The sequence below is a fragment of the Octopus sinensis genome, linkage group LG7 (genome assembly GCF_006345805.1).
Source record: "Octopus sinensis linkage group LG7, ASM634580v1, whole genome shotgun sequence".
NCBI classification, from domain to species: Eukaryota; Metazoa; Mollusca; class Cephalopoda; order Octopoda; family Octopodidae; genus Octopus; species Octopus sinensis.
In genome coordinates this window covers 18,543,063-18,562,929 of record NC_043003.1, presented here as the reverse complement: position 1 = coordinate 18,562,929, position 19,867 = coordinate 18,543,063, and the positions used below count along the sequence as shown (strand labels likewise).

At 33.7% G+C, this 19,867-nt stretch overlaps 1 protein-coding gene across 10 annotated transcripts in view; it reads left to right on the top strand.

Annotated features, from left to right (window-relative positions):
- LOC115214180 (liprin-alpha-1) overlaps nt 1-19,867 on the top strand; it is a 368,483-nt gene that overhangs the window by 305,181 nt on the left and 43,435 nt on the right. For 9 of the 10 annotated variants that reach the window (XR_003881885.2, XM_029783276.2, XM_029783272.2 and 6 more), the window contains 2 exons: nt 13,055-13,191; nt 19,304-19,333. Coding sequence is in view for 9 of the 10 variants with exons in the window: in XM_029783276.2 (XP_029639136.1) it covers nt 13,055-13,191; nt 19,304-19,333 (167 nt within the window). In the remaining variant the exon portion in view is untranslated. The remainder of the gene's footprint in view (nt 1-13,054; nt 13,192-19,303; nt 19,334-19,867) is intronic. The other variant, XM_029783273.2, reaches the window with a different exon arrangement.

Sequence of the window (19,867 nt, the reverse complement as noted above, 5' to 3'; positions counted from 1 at the left end):
TCAAATGGTGCTTTGTATGTGTCACCTGCACAGGAGCCAGTCCGGCAGCACTGGCAACGACCTCGCCGGCAGCACTGGCAACAAATACCAATAAAGTTTGTGGGGAGAAGGGTTGGATCAATTATATTAAACTAAGGGCTTGGTGCTCTCCTATGTTAGAAATCATTATGTTGCTTTGTCTCTTTTGCATCCGCAAAATCTTGCTGGGGCTGTGTTTGTCATTCTTCCTCCCAGGGGCTTCAATAAAGATGTACAGTTATGTGCCAGGATTTGGGACTAATTTAATCAACTACACATACACACAAAGTGATGTTTAAATTTTGTTTTAAGTTCCCTGTTAAACAGATACTACCCGTTGCTCGAACCTCGCACACCTGAATTATTGAGAAGAGGAATGCACACACACACACACTCTTACGTACCTACCTGCCTAGGTGCTTAGGCCTATAAATAAATTTTGAAATGATTTTACTTATTTTGAAAGATATCGTTCACTGATGTTATATAAACTACAAATTAATAATCAATTATTTTTCCTTTTTTTTTCTTTTAGTGGTATTGCATTTAATATTTATCAAAAATAAATTAAAAAGACCACCACCACCAAAATTGCTGCAGTCTTTTAATTTCAATAATTACTGTTACCTTTTCAGATAAATCAATAGGAACACAGCATTATCATGACATAGATTTTCATTATCTCAAACTTTTCTCCTTTCTTTGAATTATTATTACTATAACATTCTCTTGGTTTCTAATAATCAGTACAACTAACTTCTGATCAACAGGATATTATGTTTATTATGATTATCGTTGTTAAAATCATTCTTCTTATTGCTTTTACTTTTTTTGTTTTTTTCACGCCATGCAATAGTTCATACCTGACATTTCCAGTTTTTCACCAATTAATATTGTAATTTTTTCAAAATTATGTTTATTTTCCTTTTTGATATGTACCATTCCATCCGAATTTCTTTATTTCCCTTCTAACCAAATATCTATCTAACTGATTTTTTTCTTCTTAATTTTCTTAATTTAATCTAATTAGTTTCTATTGTTATTGTTCTTATCAGTAATTTCTCTGATACCATCTGGAGAGACACCATTGACAAGATTTTCGATATTTATTTTTCATTTTTGTCCACTCTGTTTTGTAATTGTGCTTTGAGCTACAATAAGTGTTGACAGCTTTATATAAGATTTTCTTTGTTATGCTGTCGTGGTTGAAAGTCTGAAATAGCTGCTACCCTTTGTGTTATAAACACGAAAGTGGAGTGAATTAACACAGTGTCTTATACTCAAGCTATATTAGTGTTTTTTGACATCAGGTTTTAAATTCCATTTAGTTTTAAGTTAAAAAGTTGTAAAACTAACTCTCTACTCAAAAAGAAACATTGAAATCTGTAACTAGTATTACCTCCAGAATAGAGATCGAGTAATAATCTGAACCAAACAAAATAGATATTGTATGTACAGATGTTAATTGAAATACACCTCCACACACACCTATCTCTTTGTCTTGACATTGCATGGTAAGTGAGTGTCACTGTTATACATGCAGTGTTGTTCATTTCCAGTATTCTGCAAGAACACGTCTTGGCATGAGGAAACATTACCTTTCATGGAAACTGGTGAGCGTTGGCGACAGGAAAGGCATTCAGCCATAGAAAATATATATCATCATCATCGTTTAACGTCTGCTTTCCATGCTAGCATGGGTTGGACGGTTCAACTGAAGTCTGGGAAGCCCAAAGGCTGCACCAGGCCAGTCAGATCTGGCGGTGTTTCTACAGCTGGATGCCCTTCCTAACGCCAACCACTCCGTGAGTGTAGTGAGTGCTTTTTATGTGCCACCGACACAGGTGCCAGACGAGGCATATATATATACATACATATACACATACTATACTGGTTATGACAAGGAGTGTTCTGGTAGATCTGATCAACAAAATAGCTTGCTTGTAAAATTAGCGTGGAAGTGGCTGAGCACTCCACGGTCCTGCATACCCTCAATGTAGTTCTCAGGGAGATTCAGCACAACACAGAATGTGATAAGGCTGGTCTTTTGAAGTACAGGTACAGCTCATTTTTGCTAGCTAAGTGCACTGGACCAATGTGAATTAAAGTTCCTTGCCAAAGAACACAACATGCTGGTAGGGATTGAACTCTCAACCTTATGATTGGAAGCCAAATGTCCCTTACCATTAAGCCACGCATAGATACACACACACGCACACATACACCTGTATATACATATACATACACACATGTATGTATGTATTTAATTTCATCACAGTTAAATATTTTCTCTTTATGTGTGTATATGCACCAATGTTAGAAGAAAGTAGCTGCTTTTAACTGTGGGAGACCTTCAATAAAATATGGAAGCATAAACTTGATAAAACAATAACATTTAACACCCAATCTCATCTACTTCTTAATTTGTATTCACTACCATTCCTTGAAAATGGCTTTCATTTATTAATTTAGTTTAAGAGATAAAAGCTAGAAAAATTGCCTGATAAATATGTTTTTTATGACTGGCAACCCATTTGCTTTCTCTTATCTTAATTTTCAAAACTTCTCTCAACATTTTGTGTCTTTCTACTTTTAAGCACCCTTTTCTCTATTTTCTCAAAATATCTCGTGATATTTTGTGCAACCTTTTTTCCATGCGTAGTGGTGGTTGCAAATAAAAACCAAAATAGTTTACTGCTCATGAAGCTTGTCAGACGTTTCGCTTCGACAAAGGAAATCTTCTTCGTCTTAATCCTCTTGGCCTGTCACTCATCAGTCGCCATGTAGGACTATCTCATTCTTCAAATTTAGCTCCAAAAATTAACCTTTATTCTCTCTCTCTCTCATGTACACACCTTCAGTTTAAAACTACAAAGCAAACATGATGTATGCAAGTTAGGGAATAGACCTAGGATTCATTATATAAATCCTGTTTAGATTTAATGTGATTGATTATGATAATAGATTATCTAACTTCGATCAAAGAGATTCTTTGTGTTTTGGGGCCTCCCCGCTCTTTCTTTTTGGTTTATTCATTAATACTGCCATTAATCAAAGATTTTCAGCTCATTATCGTTTCTTGCTTCAGTGTATCTACATACCACCTAGCTAGCTGCAGGCCATACCATTATGTTTCCTGTGGCACTCTAGTACACAGTTCTAAAGAGAAATTTATTTTTGTTTTTGCAATTACATCACCATCAAAATATCTTCTGTATTTTTTTGATTTGATTTTTAATTCAACACTAATCATAATTTTTTTCCACTCATAAACAACAGTCATTATTATTATTATTATTATTATTATTATGTCATAAGTATTTAGAAACTAAGTGAGATGATCAGCTTTTGATTTTTTTTCCATCTAAAGGTTTTTTTAATCCTAATATTTATATGCTATTATTTATAGCCTTATCTACTTCAAGCTCCACCATTAAAACAAATTATTTTACATCTCTTGATGTTTCTAAATTCTTATGGCATAAACAATGAAGAATTCTTCTAAAATGGATTGAGAAATTTGGAGGATTGCTTGAGTACAATAGTAGAATATCTTCCATGTTTAACAGAAGATGTGGGTTCAAGTCCCATGGGCAACCTTCAACTTTTTCTATCCAAAGGGAGTTTCTACCCAATATTTACAAAGTATTATTCGTAGCTCTATCTACTTTGAGCTCCACTGTTAAAAACAGGTTATTAATGATTATATTGTTTCCCACCTTCTTCATTCATTAGGTACCAAACAAAGTTTATACCTTCTAGGTAATATGCTTAGTTCCTGACTATCTTACCCCACCCTCTCTCTTGCTCTCTCTCTCTCTCTCTCTCCCTCTCTATCTATCTCTCTTCCTATCTCTCTCTCTCTCTCTCTCTCTCCCCTAAGCTGTTTCCTTTATTCTAATGTCTGTTGGTTACAAAGAAACAAATAGATGGAAGGTGACAATTTGCAGGGATTATCCAGAAATCTTTAATTTTTAAAAAAAAAAAACACATTTACAAATAAATGCTTCTTATTTTACTTCAATCAATTTTTCCATTCTCCCTTTTTTCTTTTGGGTGTCGGCTCTTTTTGCTTTTCACATGAAACATGAAAACAACAGGTAAACTTTGGTAAAGTGGGTGATTTTCTTTTCTTTTTTTTTCGGTCAAGGAAAAATTATCTACGGACAAGTTTGGGAGTTATTTGATATGAAGGCAGCTAGCTATCATGTAATACTTTAAAAATTGTTCATATATACATATATATATTTTAGTAACAGTTTGATTCAGCTCCATATGACTTAAAGTTTCACGGGCATGTAGATTGCATCTCATTTCATCATATTCGTCATCTTTTTCTAATATCCCATGTCATGGACACGTCCTACACACCCTTGAAACTTTGTCACACAGAGCTGAGTCAAACTGCTATTAAAAATATATATAACTGCTGCCAAAAGTGTTGGGTGCCACTTTCTTTTGTTGATCTACTCATTCATGTGTACACGTACACACACAATATATATATGTGTGTGTATGTGGTTGTATGTATACATAATTGTGTAATACGTATGACTGATGACTTTGTATATATTTATTTAATGTAATTTGTCATTGTTGACAATGCTAACATTTTGTTTTTTGTTTCGTTATGTATATATGTTTTCCTCTTTTTTTTTATCATGATGTCACTTATGTTTTTTTAGATGTGGTTCAAAATTGAAAAGTAAACTTACTGTTTCATTTTTTTGTCCCACCTTTGTGCGGTTTTCTTTTCTTCTATTATTTTTCTCAGAACAAATATTGCATGCTTCATTCACTGTAACTAAAAGTCTTAGTCCTGCCCGTTACTAATATATATATGTGTATGTATATAAGTGTGTATATGTATGTAATGTAATGTATGTATGTATGTATGTATGTATGTATGTATATGACTAAGCTTTTTACATGAATTGCTGCTTCAGCCTCTGGAAACTTTCTCTCTTTGAGCGACTAACAATTTAGAATGGGCCTAACATAATTGCTCATTTTTGCTTTATATTATGAATTTTGTGTGTATTTGTATGTATGACACATGTCAAAAATTTGGTGTTGTTCAGCCATAGGTCCAAGCAGATCTATGATCAAAAGTATTCCAGCTGTGACCAACCCATCTATTTTGTTGTTTTTTTTCTCTCATTTTTTTCCTATATGCAAGGAATCCTTAGACCTAATTGTCTGACATGTCTGTTTTGAGCAAGATTTAGCTGTTATTTCTATCTGCTCAACTGACCATTGAGATGCAACCTGAGTATAGTAAACAGTGCATGACTGCTGTGTGTGTGTGTGTATAGATACAGGGTGTGTATGATTCTGTGAAAAGATACCCAGGTTTATGTAGACTTTTATTGCCTATGAATATTGTGCTATGGTTCATTCTAAATATCTTTTCTAAATTATATTTTGCTATTTTGGTTAATGGGATTTTCTTTCTCTTCTCCTCTTTCCTTGCCACCTCTAGCACTAACTGTTCATCACCAAAAGCTAACTGTAACCTCACTATTATATATTGTAATTGTTCAAATCCTAACAAGGTCAGCTTTGCCTTTCATCCCTCTAGGGATTGATAAAATATAGTAAGCCAGGTAATGGGTTCAATATAATGAATTAGCCCTTTCTCTATATTTGTTGGCCAAGTTCCAAAATTTGAAGAATATTTAAGGTGACAAACTGTCAGAATTGTCAGTGCATCAGACAAGATGGTGTTTCTTCTGGTTCTTTACATTCTGGGTTCAAATTCCACCAAGATTGACTTTGCCTTTCATTCTTTTGGGGGTCAATGAAATAATTACCAGTTAAGTACTGGGGTCGATGTAGTCAACTTAACCCCTGCCCCAAAATTTCAGGCTTTGTGCTTATAGTAGAAAGGATTATTATCATCATTAATATTATTATTAGTGAGGCTGCATGGCCTGGTGATTTGGGTGATGCACTCACGATTGTGAGATTGTGGTTTCAATTCCTAGACCGGGTGGTGCATTGTGTTTTTGAGCAAAACACTTCATCTCACATTGCTCTGCAGTCACTTTGACACCTGATGCATGGTGCACCATGCACCTGTTCAGACAATGTTAATTTGATGGAGCGAGTGAGCTAATGTGCGGCACAAACATTTGATTCATTATAAACAAATCATTTGTGCAGATCGATCAGCAGAAGCTGAACACTCATATGTGATCTTTGACAGGAGAGTCCATCATCATAAGTACCAGTTGAATACTGGGGTCGATATAATTGACTCATCCCCTCCCCCCAAAATTGTTGTCCTTGTGGCAAGATTTAAAACCATTATTATTATTATTATGGATGGCAAACAGAATCAGTGTAGAGTTAAAGAACTTCAGAGAACTTCATATCGTGAAGAAGTTGACAAAATGAGTATTATTTATGCGGTGCTGCTGTTGATTTAATCACCCATAGCTTTCCCGCCAGATAGGAAGAGTGTATTTGGGCCTGTGTTGTTATTACTAAAGAAACAGCGTAAGGTCGTAGATTTTGCAATATCAGAGGATATCAAAGAAATTGAGAAATATCAGAATCTAGGCATAAAGAAGAAGAGACTGTGGAAGACTAAGATGGTAAATATTCCTGTGGTAATTGTTGCATTTGGCACAACATCCAAACTGTTACCTAAGGCATTGAAGGACATTGCAGTCGAGACATACATTGTGATCTTGCAGAAAAATGCAATCTCGTATCCTGCAGGAGTCCCTAAGAAAGATACTTGACATTTGAGGAGACTTGTCACCAAACCTCAATACAACATTCCTGCTGACTAACATAGTATGTAATAGTTATATTGATGATGATGATGATGATGATGAAGATGGTAATGGTAGTAGTTATTGCTTTTTGTATTCATTTTCAATGATTGTATTAAATGAAAAATAATCTGAATATTACCTTCTTTTTAATTGTCTTATAGAATGTTCATTTTTAGTGTTGTGTAAGAAATCCTTTTTCCTTATTTGTACACATCAATTATTTATATTGCTATGTAGGCTACTACTTGTTTCTTTCCTATTAAAAAACAAAACAAATACTTAACCAAATATTTTTTCCTCTTTCCTTTAATTGTATCTATAATTTCTTTCTTCCATTTAGCTTATCCATTTCCCTTAATTATTGCAACATAGAACCGCATTTCCATTTGCTCTTTTCTTTTGCACTCTATGTTCTATAACCCTGCAGTCTTTTCAGCTAATTAAAGTTCAGAAAGTAAGATTTTTGTTTTCTCCCCCACCTCTCTGTCATGTGATTTGCTCCTACCTATCTCCTCTGTGTATACACACACACACACAATTTCCTTATACATTTCTACCCTCCGCTCCTAAATAGAAGTTAACTTTATAAATGGAAAAGGACATATAATATTAGAGGTATAATTCATTTTTACTTAGTTCTGATAATCATTATGACTGTCTTTATAGTCATCAGGCCTTTATTATATATTTCTCCTAATAAAAATTTATTTGGCTAAGGTACATTTTTTTTTTACATACTCAGGTCTTATTTTTCTTGTATTGTAAAAGGCTTAATCTGAAAATTGCAATAATAGAGAATAGTTTAGGGTATTTGAAATATAATCTATATGGATGGCACAGTAGCAACAGTTTGTGGATAAACTTGGGCAGTATTGTCATTTGGCATTTTACTATAAGTTATTTCATCCTCATTTTATAGAAGACATTCATTAGAAAATAAGCATGCACACACACACACACACACACATATATATATGTGTGTGTGTGTGTAAAATATCAAGTCACATGTCAGTTTTTTATTTTGTGTTCTTTTTTTTTCTGTCATGCTAGAAGGGAAAGCAGTGGATGTACTGAAAGAGGTGAAAAAAAAGAATGATAGTATAATGAAGAGAGTTAGATTAGATAGAAAGATAGAGTAGGTTGAGAGAGAAAGAGGTTGGTAAAAACTCGGTGTTCAGCAGTTGCTTGTGTGACAGGCAATGATGTGAGCAGACAGTAACTTATAGAGAGGAATGAAAGAAAAGGGTGGGAGACAGAGATATTGTGAGTAAGAGAGTAGAGATGGGAAAAAGAAAAATACATTGGAGAGGTGAAATTAGTAAAGTAAGATGATAAAAGTAGAGGGCAAGAGAATGATAGAGAGGTGGGCATATTTTTATTGAGAGAAAAAGATTGAGGGGAATATATGTCTAGAGAGAGATAGAGAGGGAGGAAGAGCAGAAATAATGAAGTATGTGGATGTGCAAGAGTATTGGAGGAGAATGAGGGGAAGTAAAAAAAAAAAAACTTTAAAAAGTAACTGAAAGAAGACAAAACGAAACACAAGAAGAAAATGCAAGACTTGTAAAGAAATTAAGAATTACTGGAAGGGGACAGAAATAAGCACCAACTATTTTGATGGGTAATACAATAGTGTATATAGTATATACTAAAGTCGTTTTTTTTATTCTTTATATTTTTGTTAAGTGTTAAAATGTAAATTAATTAGGATTTCCAAGAATTGGTAAAAAAGTAGTCATGACTTGTTCCAAAGTTCCATTATATTATGATATATAATAAGTACCACAAACTGAATGTAAAGAAAATAAAAGAATACAGTTGGAAATATTTGGTGTGTGTGTTGGAGAGAGAGGACAGTTTTTCTCCTTACATTAAAGGTGAAGTGTTTTGAGTTCAAATCTGCTGCTACTACTATTTTGTTCAATTTCAAGATTTCAGCATTTCATTGTATGTTCACCTCAACTGTCAAGAATATATATAGCTGCCAGATTATTTAAAAATATTATTGATGACATTCTATCCAGAATGTCTCTCATTTATTTGTCTCTCAATCAGTTCCACTCCAGAAAACTAGATCTAATTACTGACTCTGAACTGTCTTTTGGCACTCAGTAACATTTTTTGTTTTGTTTCGTTCTTTTTCATTAACGATATTATACTGAAAAAGTCTTCTAAATTTTAATTCTTCATAGTAATGCAGTAGATATTTTTCTTTGTTAAAATCTTTTCATACTCAGTTTTAAAGTACATGGAACACTGGGTAGTCATTATTTATGGTCCCTTGTATATTTCAAATGCTGCTGTGCCATTCGCATACCTCTTAGATAAAAATGCTTATGTGCTTCTGCTAGGAGAGTTCCTTGATGATAATGAGGTCTAAGCATTTCCAGTGACTGTGAGGACTCTAGCTAATCTTTTAGATCCACCACTCAGCTACCTCTAACCTACTTATCTCTCCACTTCTCATCACCTTCATAGTGTCCTACCCCATTCTCCACCCTGTCTTCTTTGCTCAATTCTTCTTCTCAAGAGCAATGGCTCTCTAGAATTTCTTCTCCACTCATGCCTTCATGCAAGCGTTTAACAGTTTAAACCAGGCAATGACAAACCTTTTCTGAGAAGCAGACCATAAGACATAGCTTATCATCAGGTGGGATGCACTACTAAAACAATCCTAGGTAATTTTTCATCAAGTGTGACTGTGTGATAAGAATCTTGCTTCCGAACCACATGGTTCCAGGTTCAGTCTCACTGTATGGTATCTTGGGAAAGTGTCTTCTACAGCCAAAGCCTTGTGAGTGGATATGGTAGGCGAAAACTGAAAGAAGCACGTCATTCGTGTGTTTGTGTTTTGGTCTCCCACCACTGTTTGATAACCGGTGTTGGTGTGTTTGCGTCCCTGTGATGTAACAGTTCGGCAAAAGAGACCGACAGAATAAGTACTAGACTTTACAAAAAATGATAAGTACTGGAGTTGATTCATTCGACTAAAAATTCGAAGTGGTGCCCCAACATGGCCACAGTCTAATGACTAAAACAAGTGAAAGATAAAAGATCAGGCTTGCCATTCAGAAAGCCTCTGTGGCTGCAGGTCACAAATTGGTTGTTATTGGTTTAAGAAAAACATTAATGGCATCAACTTCACCAGTCTTGATGGGTCTGCTAGAGTCATGAGCTCTGTCCCTTCCTCCAGCCCCAGCAAGTAATGAAAACAATATGTATGTGAATTCTGTATGAACATACAGATATGCAGTGAAGGAGCGTTACTTGCTGGCAGAGCTTTTAACATAGGGACAAAATTATTAATATTGGGTTTTCTTTTCTCTGATTTTTTTTCTTACTGTTCTTATAATTGAAGATATATATCTTTACTGTTTGTTTTTTTTGTGGTTGTTGTGTTCTTTTCAGTATTATGCGAAATTCTCCTTTGCTTGAATCAGGCTATCAGATGAGCGAGTATTGACTTACTTAATATTACTAATGATCTCTTCTTTACATTAGACTATTAAATAGATTTTACTGTGCTTAACAGATGCAGGTTTAACTTAACTGACAGTTTTATGGTTAAGTTTTAAGGATGGCTATTAGGGAGTGTTAAATTCTATATTATATGTGAGAATTTTTATGAGGAATAATTCTCTTGAGCAATTTTTTTTTTGTCATTATTACATGGTATAGAATCAGTTTTTGTAGAGATTTTTTTTTTTTTTGTCTCTAGCTCTTGTAGTTGATTAAATATTTCTAAAACAGAACCTGTTGCGATAATAAATTATCAAATCAATTTTTTTTACTACTGCATTAGGTAGATGCACACTCGCTCATTTTCATGTATGCAGAGATAGTGATGTGTTCAAAAATCATTACTAGTTCCATTTTTGTTGTTTTGTACATAGTATGTGCACATATATTATATATTATATATATATATATATATATATATATATATATATATATACACACATACATACATACATGAAACCGTCATCCTTTCAGTTAAATCAAAGGAAGAAAAATGACTTCCTGTTATATCTGCATCAGTGCTTCAAGCTGAAACAACACCTTCCTTGTTGTGCGTGCTTGTAAAATCTGACATTGATTTCAAGACATCAGCTTTTTGGTAGCTACTAATTTTGGCATATATCAGAGAAGTTGTAGTCTGAATAGATAATACCTGTATTCTACCTCCCTCCACAGCTCTCTCTCTTTCTCTCTCTCTCCCCTTTTGGCACTGCATCTTGTTCCATTTTCTTATGGAACACATGCACATCTTAAGCAGGAATCTAGAAATTATTTTTAATGTAGTTGTTTTGTCTTTTGTTTTGGTTTATTTTATTTTCAAATTTCTAAAATATCAAAAGAAAAAAAAAATAAGATGAAAGAAATGAAAAATCAAAAAATCAACAAGCTGATGTTGCAATTACTCCTGTGTAGATCCTTCCTCCCCGCCTTCACCGCCATCAAATTTTTCAGTGTATCATCACCTAATTACATGTTGCTTTATTAGCTATTGATTTGTCATCAGCAGGTAATTCTGCTAGGAGTATGTTTAGGAATCATAGCACAAACAAGTTGTTTGTTTCTTCAATAGAATCGGTTTAAAAAAATTAACTGCCTTTTTTTTCCCCTTTTCAATGTAGGAAACCTTAGTATATAATTCCTTTAATATTGGAAATATTTGAGATTATTAATGTCTTATTTTCTTTATGGCTAGTTTTGTTATTTGTTATAAGTTTCCGAGTCCAGTTTCCTTTTTGTGTATTTGGTGAGTGTGTGTGTGATTCGGTTGAAATAGTTCTTCTTTCATCTTACTGTTTAGAAAATAACTGTGATCAAATTTCAATAACAATTCAGTTGTAAAATCAATTTAAAAATCAAACGTATGTGTATTTTTCTGCATTCCCTCTTAGGGGATAAAGATATATTGTTTGAGCTACTCATATTTATCTTAGGCAGAGAGGGGAAAAAAAAGTGGATAAAAAATTGAACAATAAGCTGCATTTAATTCTTCGTATGCTTGGCCTCATGAAGCGTTGACTTGTTTCAACACAGCATTGATTCCAATATATCAGAATTTTTACAGTCTATTGAAACTGGATACTGTCAGCTCTGTTCTTATACTTTCTCTTGTGGAGACAGTAGTATGCAGGCTGCTGTGTGGCACTGTTTTATGGCTATCAATTATGTATAGGCTTCTAATGTCAAATTCACTTTAGTTTGTGTAGGATATGTGTGCAAGACAATATGCCAATAGCTTCTAGGATATTTCAAAATGGGAGGAAATTCTATTTTCTATGTATGTATGTATGTATATATATATATATATGTGTGTGTGTGTGCATGTTTGTCAAGGTATATATGTATTTGTATATGTATGTATGTATGTGTGTGTGTATATATATATATATATATATATATTAGTGTGTGTGTATGTATGTATATATGTGTGTGTGTTTGCTTTGTTTGGAAATGTATAAATGGTGTAGTATTTACTTTATATATACCCAACTTTTATGAACATAGTTTGGGTAACAAAAAACAAAAAGAATAACTATTTTTGATCAAAAAGAAGAAAATATTCTGATTTGTAATTTATTGTTAATATCTCCCTGAATAATATATCATTTCATCCAGTATACCTGCATATATTAATTTCCTATTTACTTAGCATAATTTGATTGATATAAAGTTGGGTTTTTTTTCTGTATTTTTTTTTTTTTTATTTAAATTTCTCAATGTGAGGTTTCAGTTTCATGTTCAAATTTTCTTTCAACCTCTTTTCATTTTCCTCTGCAAACTTAAATTCACATTGATAACAACTTCATTTTTCACATGTGACATCCAGCTCTTATATCCTGCATCTATTCATTTTATCTTTCTCTAATGTTATTACTTCACTTTTACCTTTCTTTTCTTCTCTTTCCTCTCTCTCTCTCTCTCTCTCTCTCTCTTTCTTTCTCTGTCATTCCTAAATAATCACTAATATTACTGGAATGGGATTGAAAAGCAAAGATTCAACTCAGTACTGCTACTGTGTTATTCTTCACTCTATTCTCAATATTGTCTCTAAGAAAACTGCTTTGTAATGTTCATGTTGAAAAGAAAATGAAAAGGAAACAAAAAGAAAAAAAACAAACGAGAAAATAATTAGCTGAACCAAAAATTAATTTTTGATTCTTTTTTCCTTTTTTCCTTTCCTCTTCTCTTTTCTTTCTCTCGATGTCTTCAATATAATGCATTTTTCCTTCTTCCAGCCTGCCGTTCAATACAGTCGTGACGACAGTGCGATTCCAGAAGAAGGTCATCAAATTAAATGTGAATCAAGTCCACCAACTCCTCGTTCAATACGGTTAGAAAGGGTGGCAGCAGCTTTAGCGCATAGTGACGAGAGGTGAGTGGAACTACCCTGGCTACGTTTGGGGTTTTCTATCTCTTTATTCTGTCTTTGTTCGATTCCCCTCCCTCTGTCTCCTACCCTACTTACTATATCTTATCTACGTGCTGATTTTTTTTTTTTTTTTTTATCTGTCTATGTCTCATCTGATTTTTAAAAAAAATATAAACCGTACCTGTTTGTTTATATCATAAATATAAATTGACAAAGATGTTGTGTATTACTGTTTGTTTACAGTTATCTTCTTCTACACAGCATAAATATTTATTTCAATTTATCACAAATGAAAGATCTAGGGAGAGAAAAAAAACATTAAACCAGGACAATTTTTTTTTTTAAATGCAAATATTATTCATTTTCTAGATGTGGTCATTAAAATATTACAAGTCTCATTTTGATTTTATATATACTCTTTTGTATAGAAACTCTAAGAAGACAGATGAAAAATTGATAAACTTTTATATAAATACTTAAATGTAATAATTGCTATCTTTTTTGTTATCTGTATATTTTTCTATACTGGATTCAGAGTATAATTTTTCAAGGTTTTTCTTATCAAAATTCTAAAGATTATCTACAAATTGAAAAGAAATAATTTTCATCTTCAGTGATCTTAGATATACAACATATTTTTTGCTTATTTAATTTTTTGTAAAATTTAAACCGAGTTGATATTTATGTTAATATTTATTGGAAGAAGAAGAATAGTTTTAAAATTTTAGCTTGTTTCAGCTTTACTTTGTCTGAAGTTATCTACAAAGCAGATTAGATGAAATAGTTTTATTAATGATGGGAACTTTTTAAAAAATTTTTTTGTATTTTTAAACTGCATTGGAGTATTTAGTTACGTCCCTTTACACCCTGAGTTCAAATGTTGCGGAGATCATGCTTACTTGTCGTCCTTTAAGAGGTCAATAAGTTGAGAATCAGTCCAGTACTCGAGTTAGTTAATGGTCTGTGCCCTGGTCTTGTGCACGATGAGGTTACCAATCAACATTGTTGTTTTGCTATATTCATTTCAATCAACCACACACCTCCCTCTCTAGCAGATTCGTGACTTCATGCTAAAAGGAAAAAAAATAAAATAAAATTGCGACTTAAGATTTTTTGAAAAAATGGAAATTTTAATAAATGCTGGTGTCAATTTTAATCAGCTAATCAAAGATTTTTCAGCTTGTGCCTAGATTAGAAACAGTTGTTGCTACCAATAATAGTAGTAGTATTAACATCATCCTTATTATTTCATCTTTATGTTCTGAGTTCAAATTCATCCAAGGTCGACTATACCTTTCATCCTTCTGGGATCGATAAAATAAGTACCAGTTGAACACCGGGGGTGGGTGGGTCAATGTAATCAACTTAACCCCTCCCCTAAATTGCTGGCCTTGTGCCAAAATTTGAAATCATTATTATTATTAAGGTTGCAAGCTGGCAGAATTGTTAGCACACTGGAAAAAATGCTTAGCAGCATTTTATCCATCTTTAAATCCCGAGTTCAAATTCTGCTGATGCTGACATTGCCTTTTATTCTTCCAAGGTTGATAAAATAAGTACCAGTTGAGCACTGGGGTTGATGTAATCGACTTACACCTCCCTGCAATTGCTGGTCTTGTGTCAAAATTTGAAACAATTATTATTATTACCTAAGAGGCAAACTTTCTATAGAAGCTCTAAAGGATATTCTTATTATTATTATTAAGGCAGTGAGCTGGCAAAATTGTTAGCATGAAAGCAAAATGGTTTGTGACATTTCGTCTTTATGTTTTGAGTTCAAATTTTGCCGAAGTCAACTTCGCCTTTCATCCTTTTGGGGGTCAATAAATTAAGTACCAGTTAAACACTGGGGTTGAAGTAGTCAACTAGTACCCTCCCCACCAAATTTCAGGCCTTGTACCTATAGTAGAAAGGATTATTATCATTATTAAGGCAGTGGGCTGGCAGAATCGTTAGCATGCCGGACAAAATGCTTAGCAGTATTTTGTCCTTCGCTACATTCTAAGTTCAAATTCCGCTGAGGTCAGCTTTGCCTTTCATCCTTTTGGGGTCAATAAATCAAGTACCACTGAAGCACTGGGGTTGATGTAATCAACTAGTCCCCTTCCCCAAAATTTGAGGCCTTGTCTCTATAGTAGAAAGGATTATTATTATTACTCTTATTATTATTTATCATTATCATCATTGCTAAACGAATTCACTTTACGTTCTGAGTTCAAATCCTATTGTAGTCAAGTTGGCCTTTCATTCCTTGGGTTGAAAAAATATTCCTTCCCTCCAGAATTACTCACCTTGTATCTGAATTAAAAATAATAACAAACAGCCAAGTACTAGGATCAATTAAATCAACTACACCCTTAACTCAAAATTCCTGATCTTGTCTGTAATAAAGTAAATACCTCACGAGGGGTAGCTTAATAAATTGTGCCCCATCCATAAAAATTTGTGACATTAGGACAAGGTTATGGCTCATTATTACATGTAGCTATTTGTTGTTTAGAAACTGTTATTGTGTGTGTGTGTGTATTTGAATGACATTGTATGTGGCTCTGTGTAGCTCTCAATGTGTGGGAGTGACAGAATAAGCTATTTGAAAATGCTCACAGGCATTTGTTGTTGATAAAATTCTAAAGCAGCTCAGGAGTTACTGAAGTAAACAGAGATCAACTGATAGCTGTGCCATGCATAGGTGAGAAACGCAGTAGATAATGAGGATTATGTAAATGAATTACCAAGTATGCAGAATGATGTTTTCACGAACACTATTGTCAGACGTTCATAAATGTTTATACAGTATATTTTTTAGATTGTAAAATACGTTTTACTGAAAATGAATTTAGTTTCGATTAGATTTCTTGAGTAGTTCTGTTGTTCTCATTGTCTTATTTCTCCTTTACTCTGTTATTTTGGCTTTGTGGTTTAGAAACTCGCTTTGCAACCATGTGGTTTTGAGTTCAGTCTCACTGCACAGAACCTTGGGCAAGTGTCTTATACTGTAGCATTATAGCCCTAGGCCAAACTTGTGAGTGAATTTGGTAGATGGAAACTGTGTGGCAGCCTATTGTATATAAGCTGCTTAGAGGCATTTTGTCTGTCTTTATGTTCTGAGTTCAAATTCCACCGAGGTTGACTTTGCCTTTCATCCTTCCTTGGTTGATAAAATAAATACCAGTAATGCGCTGGGGTCAGTGTAATCAACTAGCCTCCTCTCTCAAATATCAGGCCTTGTGCCTTTAGTAGAAAGGATTATTATTATTATTATTATTATAATCATCATCGTTTAACGTCCGCTTTCCATACTAGCATGGGTTGGACGATTTTGACTGAGGGCTAGCGAACCAGATGGCTGCGCCAGGCTCCAATCTTGATTTGGTAGAGTTTCTACAGCTGGATGCCCTTCCTAACGCCAACCACTCCGAAAGTGTAGTGGGTGCTTTTTGCATGCCACCGGCAGGGGGGCCAGTCAGTGGTACTGGCAACGTCCTCACTCGAATCTTTTTACAAATGCCACCGGTATGGAAGCCAGTTGGCTGCTCTAGCAATGATCACGCTCAGATGGTGCTCTTGGCACCCTACTAGCATGGGCACAAGTGCCAGTAAATAATAATAATAAAAGAGTTACAATATTGATCATTATGTACATAAATGGCAAGGAAAAAAATTAAACAATTTCACACTTCTGCTGGCTAAGATAGTTTTAAGGACCTAGAACTGCTGGTTCAACATTATAGTTTCTTCTGTGTTCCAAGTTGTCACTGCATTAATCATTCTGTGACATTATATTTATTTAATTTTCTGTGCATTTGTTGAACAATCACCTTATCAAGATATTAAGATACTGTAGCTGGCTTTCTAATTCTGCCTAGCAACCTGAAGCTGTTACAATTTGTATTTCTAATAATCAAGATAATCAACAGCTTGCACCTATAACTTGTAGGAATCTTTCATGATTTTTTTCAGCCTTTTACACATTATGTTGTTCAGTGATGAATAGAATAGATGGAACCATAAACCATAACCATTACTCACTAGTGTGTTGCACATGAGCTGGTAGCATGTACCATGCTTTCTGTAATTGGTTTTGCTTAGTGTGAGCAAACATAGATTCTGCTGTCCTTGACCCAGCAGAATATAGTGGATGTGACAGTTAATGTAATATGAAATGAAGTGCCTTACACATGGAGGTGCATGACTTAGTGGTTAGGGTGATGGACTCATGATTGTAAGATTGTGGTTTCTATTCCTGGACCAGATAATGCATTGTGTTCCTAGGTGAAACACTTCATTTCATGTTGCTCCACTCCACTGAACTGATAAAAATGAACAATCCTCTGACAGAATATCATCGTATCCAAGGAGGAATATACTGTATATGCCAGAGAAACAAGGAAACCAGCCCTATGCTCCTTATTAAGTAATGTGAACTAACTACACATTGGCATAATACAGTGCCTAGCCCAGGAATCAAACCCTGCCACCTTAGGATCATGAACCCAGTCCCCAAATCACTAAGCTTTGTATATTTGGAATTGATATAATAGTTATACAATCACTAGTATATTAGAGTTGTACCCATAGAGATATGTTATACAACACTCCCTTCCTTGCTCTTCTAGGCTGACAAAACTGGTTCAACTACCAGCTGAGTGGTTAGCTGTAGGAAACTTTAAAATATTTGCTTTAGCAAACTTCAACCAGTTAATGCTAATGTGGTAAAAAGAGATATGTCTTAGATAACAACACTAACTATAGCATCCATCTCTCTAATGGTCCAGTAAAAGATATGAGCTGCTAAGGAAATACCAATTCATCCTGAAACTACTTTTGGCTCTACGATACAAATTCCCTGTTTTAAAGGGATCCAAATTAGAAACCTCCCTCAAAATGTTAACTTATATTCCAAACACCATTCTGATAATCTTTCCTAATCCTAAGAGACAGTGTTGTTTTACAAAATTCTAAATTATTTTCGAAATTAATTGAGACAGGGCAAGTGTATTTCAACAGAAATATGATAGCAAAAAGGATTAAAGATATATGGAAATCATTGTAGTACCGTGGTATTTTGTGACTGGGTGGAATGAATTTCTTTTCTTATTTGTGACACCAGTTTAATGCAGCTAATATGTCATGAATATCTGGTAACTGTTATCAACAGTTAAATGAATTAAGTTCTATAGAATTAAGAGAATATTCTGTTGTGTCTGGGGAGAGTCATTTTCTTTTTGTGCCTTATAATGTAACACACTCACCGGTAAAATTTCCACTTTTTTCTTATTTTCATTTTCCTAAAATTTTCGTTGCGTCTTGCAGCCTTTTCAATAGTTTTGACTCTGTCCGTTATTTACCTTACAAACCAAATCCAAAATAGAAATTAATAGAATACTTATAGTTGATTTGATCTCACAGTTCATGAGCTAGTAGTTCAAACACTTTATGCACTCAGCCATATTAATTTTAGATTTGTGTGTGTGTTTGTTTGGAAAGAGACAGATAGACAGCAGAGAAGTACTTCGAAAATAAAAGTTTTAGCTCTTTAATACTCTGTTGAATCTTGAGAGAATGTTTATCTAGAATATCTAACCCCTACTCTCATATTTATCAAGCTAAAATAACTAGAATTTATTCTAGAATATTCATTTTGTTTTTACATTCCTTTTTTATAAGTATGGTCTTCTTATAATTCACACTTATTTCTTCTTGTGAAAGTAGCTTCGAAAATTTTTATTAATCTTGATATGTCACAGAACGAAGGTTTTTTAAAAACATTTTTGGTCTTGGCTTCCCTTGGAAATAACATCACCATCCCATTTTAAAATGAAAAAAAATTTTTTTAGCTATTATTTATTTATTTTTTGCATAAATTCTCCTGCATTTCTGGCTTTCTGAAATTATTTTTCCATGAACATTACCTCTTGACCATTTTATCTCTTTTAACATTTTCCATTCAGTCCATTTTTACATCTCTGACATTAGGGTCTTTCTTAAGAATCTTAGACAACCTTCATGAACCAACTGAAGCATGAAAGAGATTAATCCCATTTTGTGCCCAAAGTTTTGTCCCTCTTACGTTCCTTTTTTTTATACTTGACCCTGTGCTCTGTTATTTTACCAGATATGGACTGGATCAGAACACAGTAATAAGGTTAGTAGTGCCCCATAAAAGGAGCACAGAATCACTGTACATACTTGTTTTTTTTTTTTGTTTCTAATTTTTTTTCTTATTTTTTTTTTGTTGTTGTCTCAACTGCAATAGATGCACAACTGTAGTCTTCCACTCAAACAACATACTATTTTGTGTTGATAACACCTTTCGTTATAACATGGTATATTTCTATATATATACCCATTATCTGCCAGAAATATGTTCCATCTGCTGTTACAGTAACGCTTTCTTTCATCAAATATTCTGTAATGCTGTCCAGCTGACAGTTTTGCATTAAATTTTCATTGAATAAAATTTGCAATAAATTTTTATCAAATATATCAATATTAGTAATTTAACTAAATATATCCGCATTATGTTCCTTAGGAAATCACTCCTTTATTATTATTATTATTATATGAAGGTGGTGAGCTAGCAGAATTGTTAGCATGCCAGGCGAAATACTTAGCGGCATTTCAGAGTTCAAATTCCACCAAGGTTGACTATGCCTTTTCATCCTTTTGGAGGTGGATA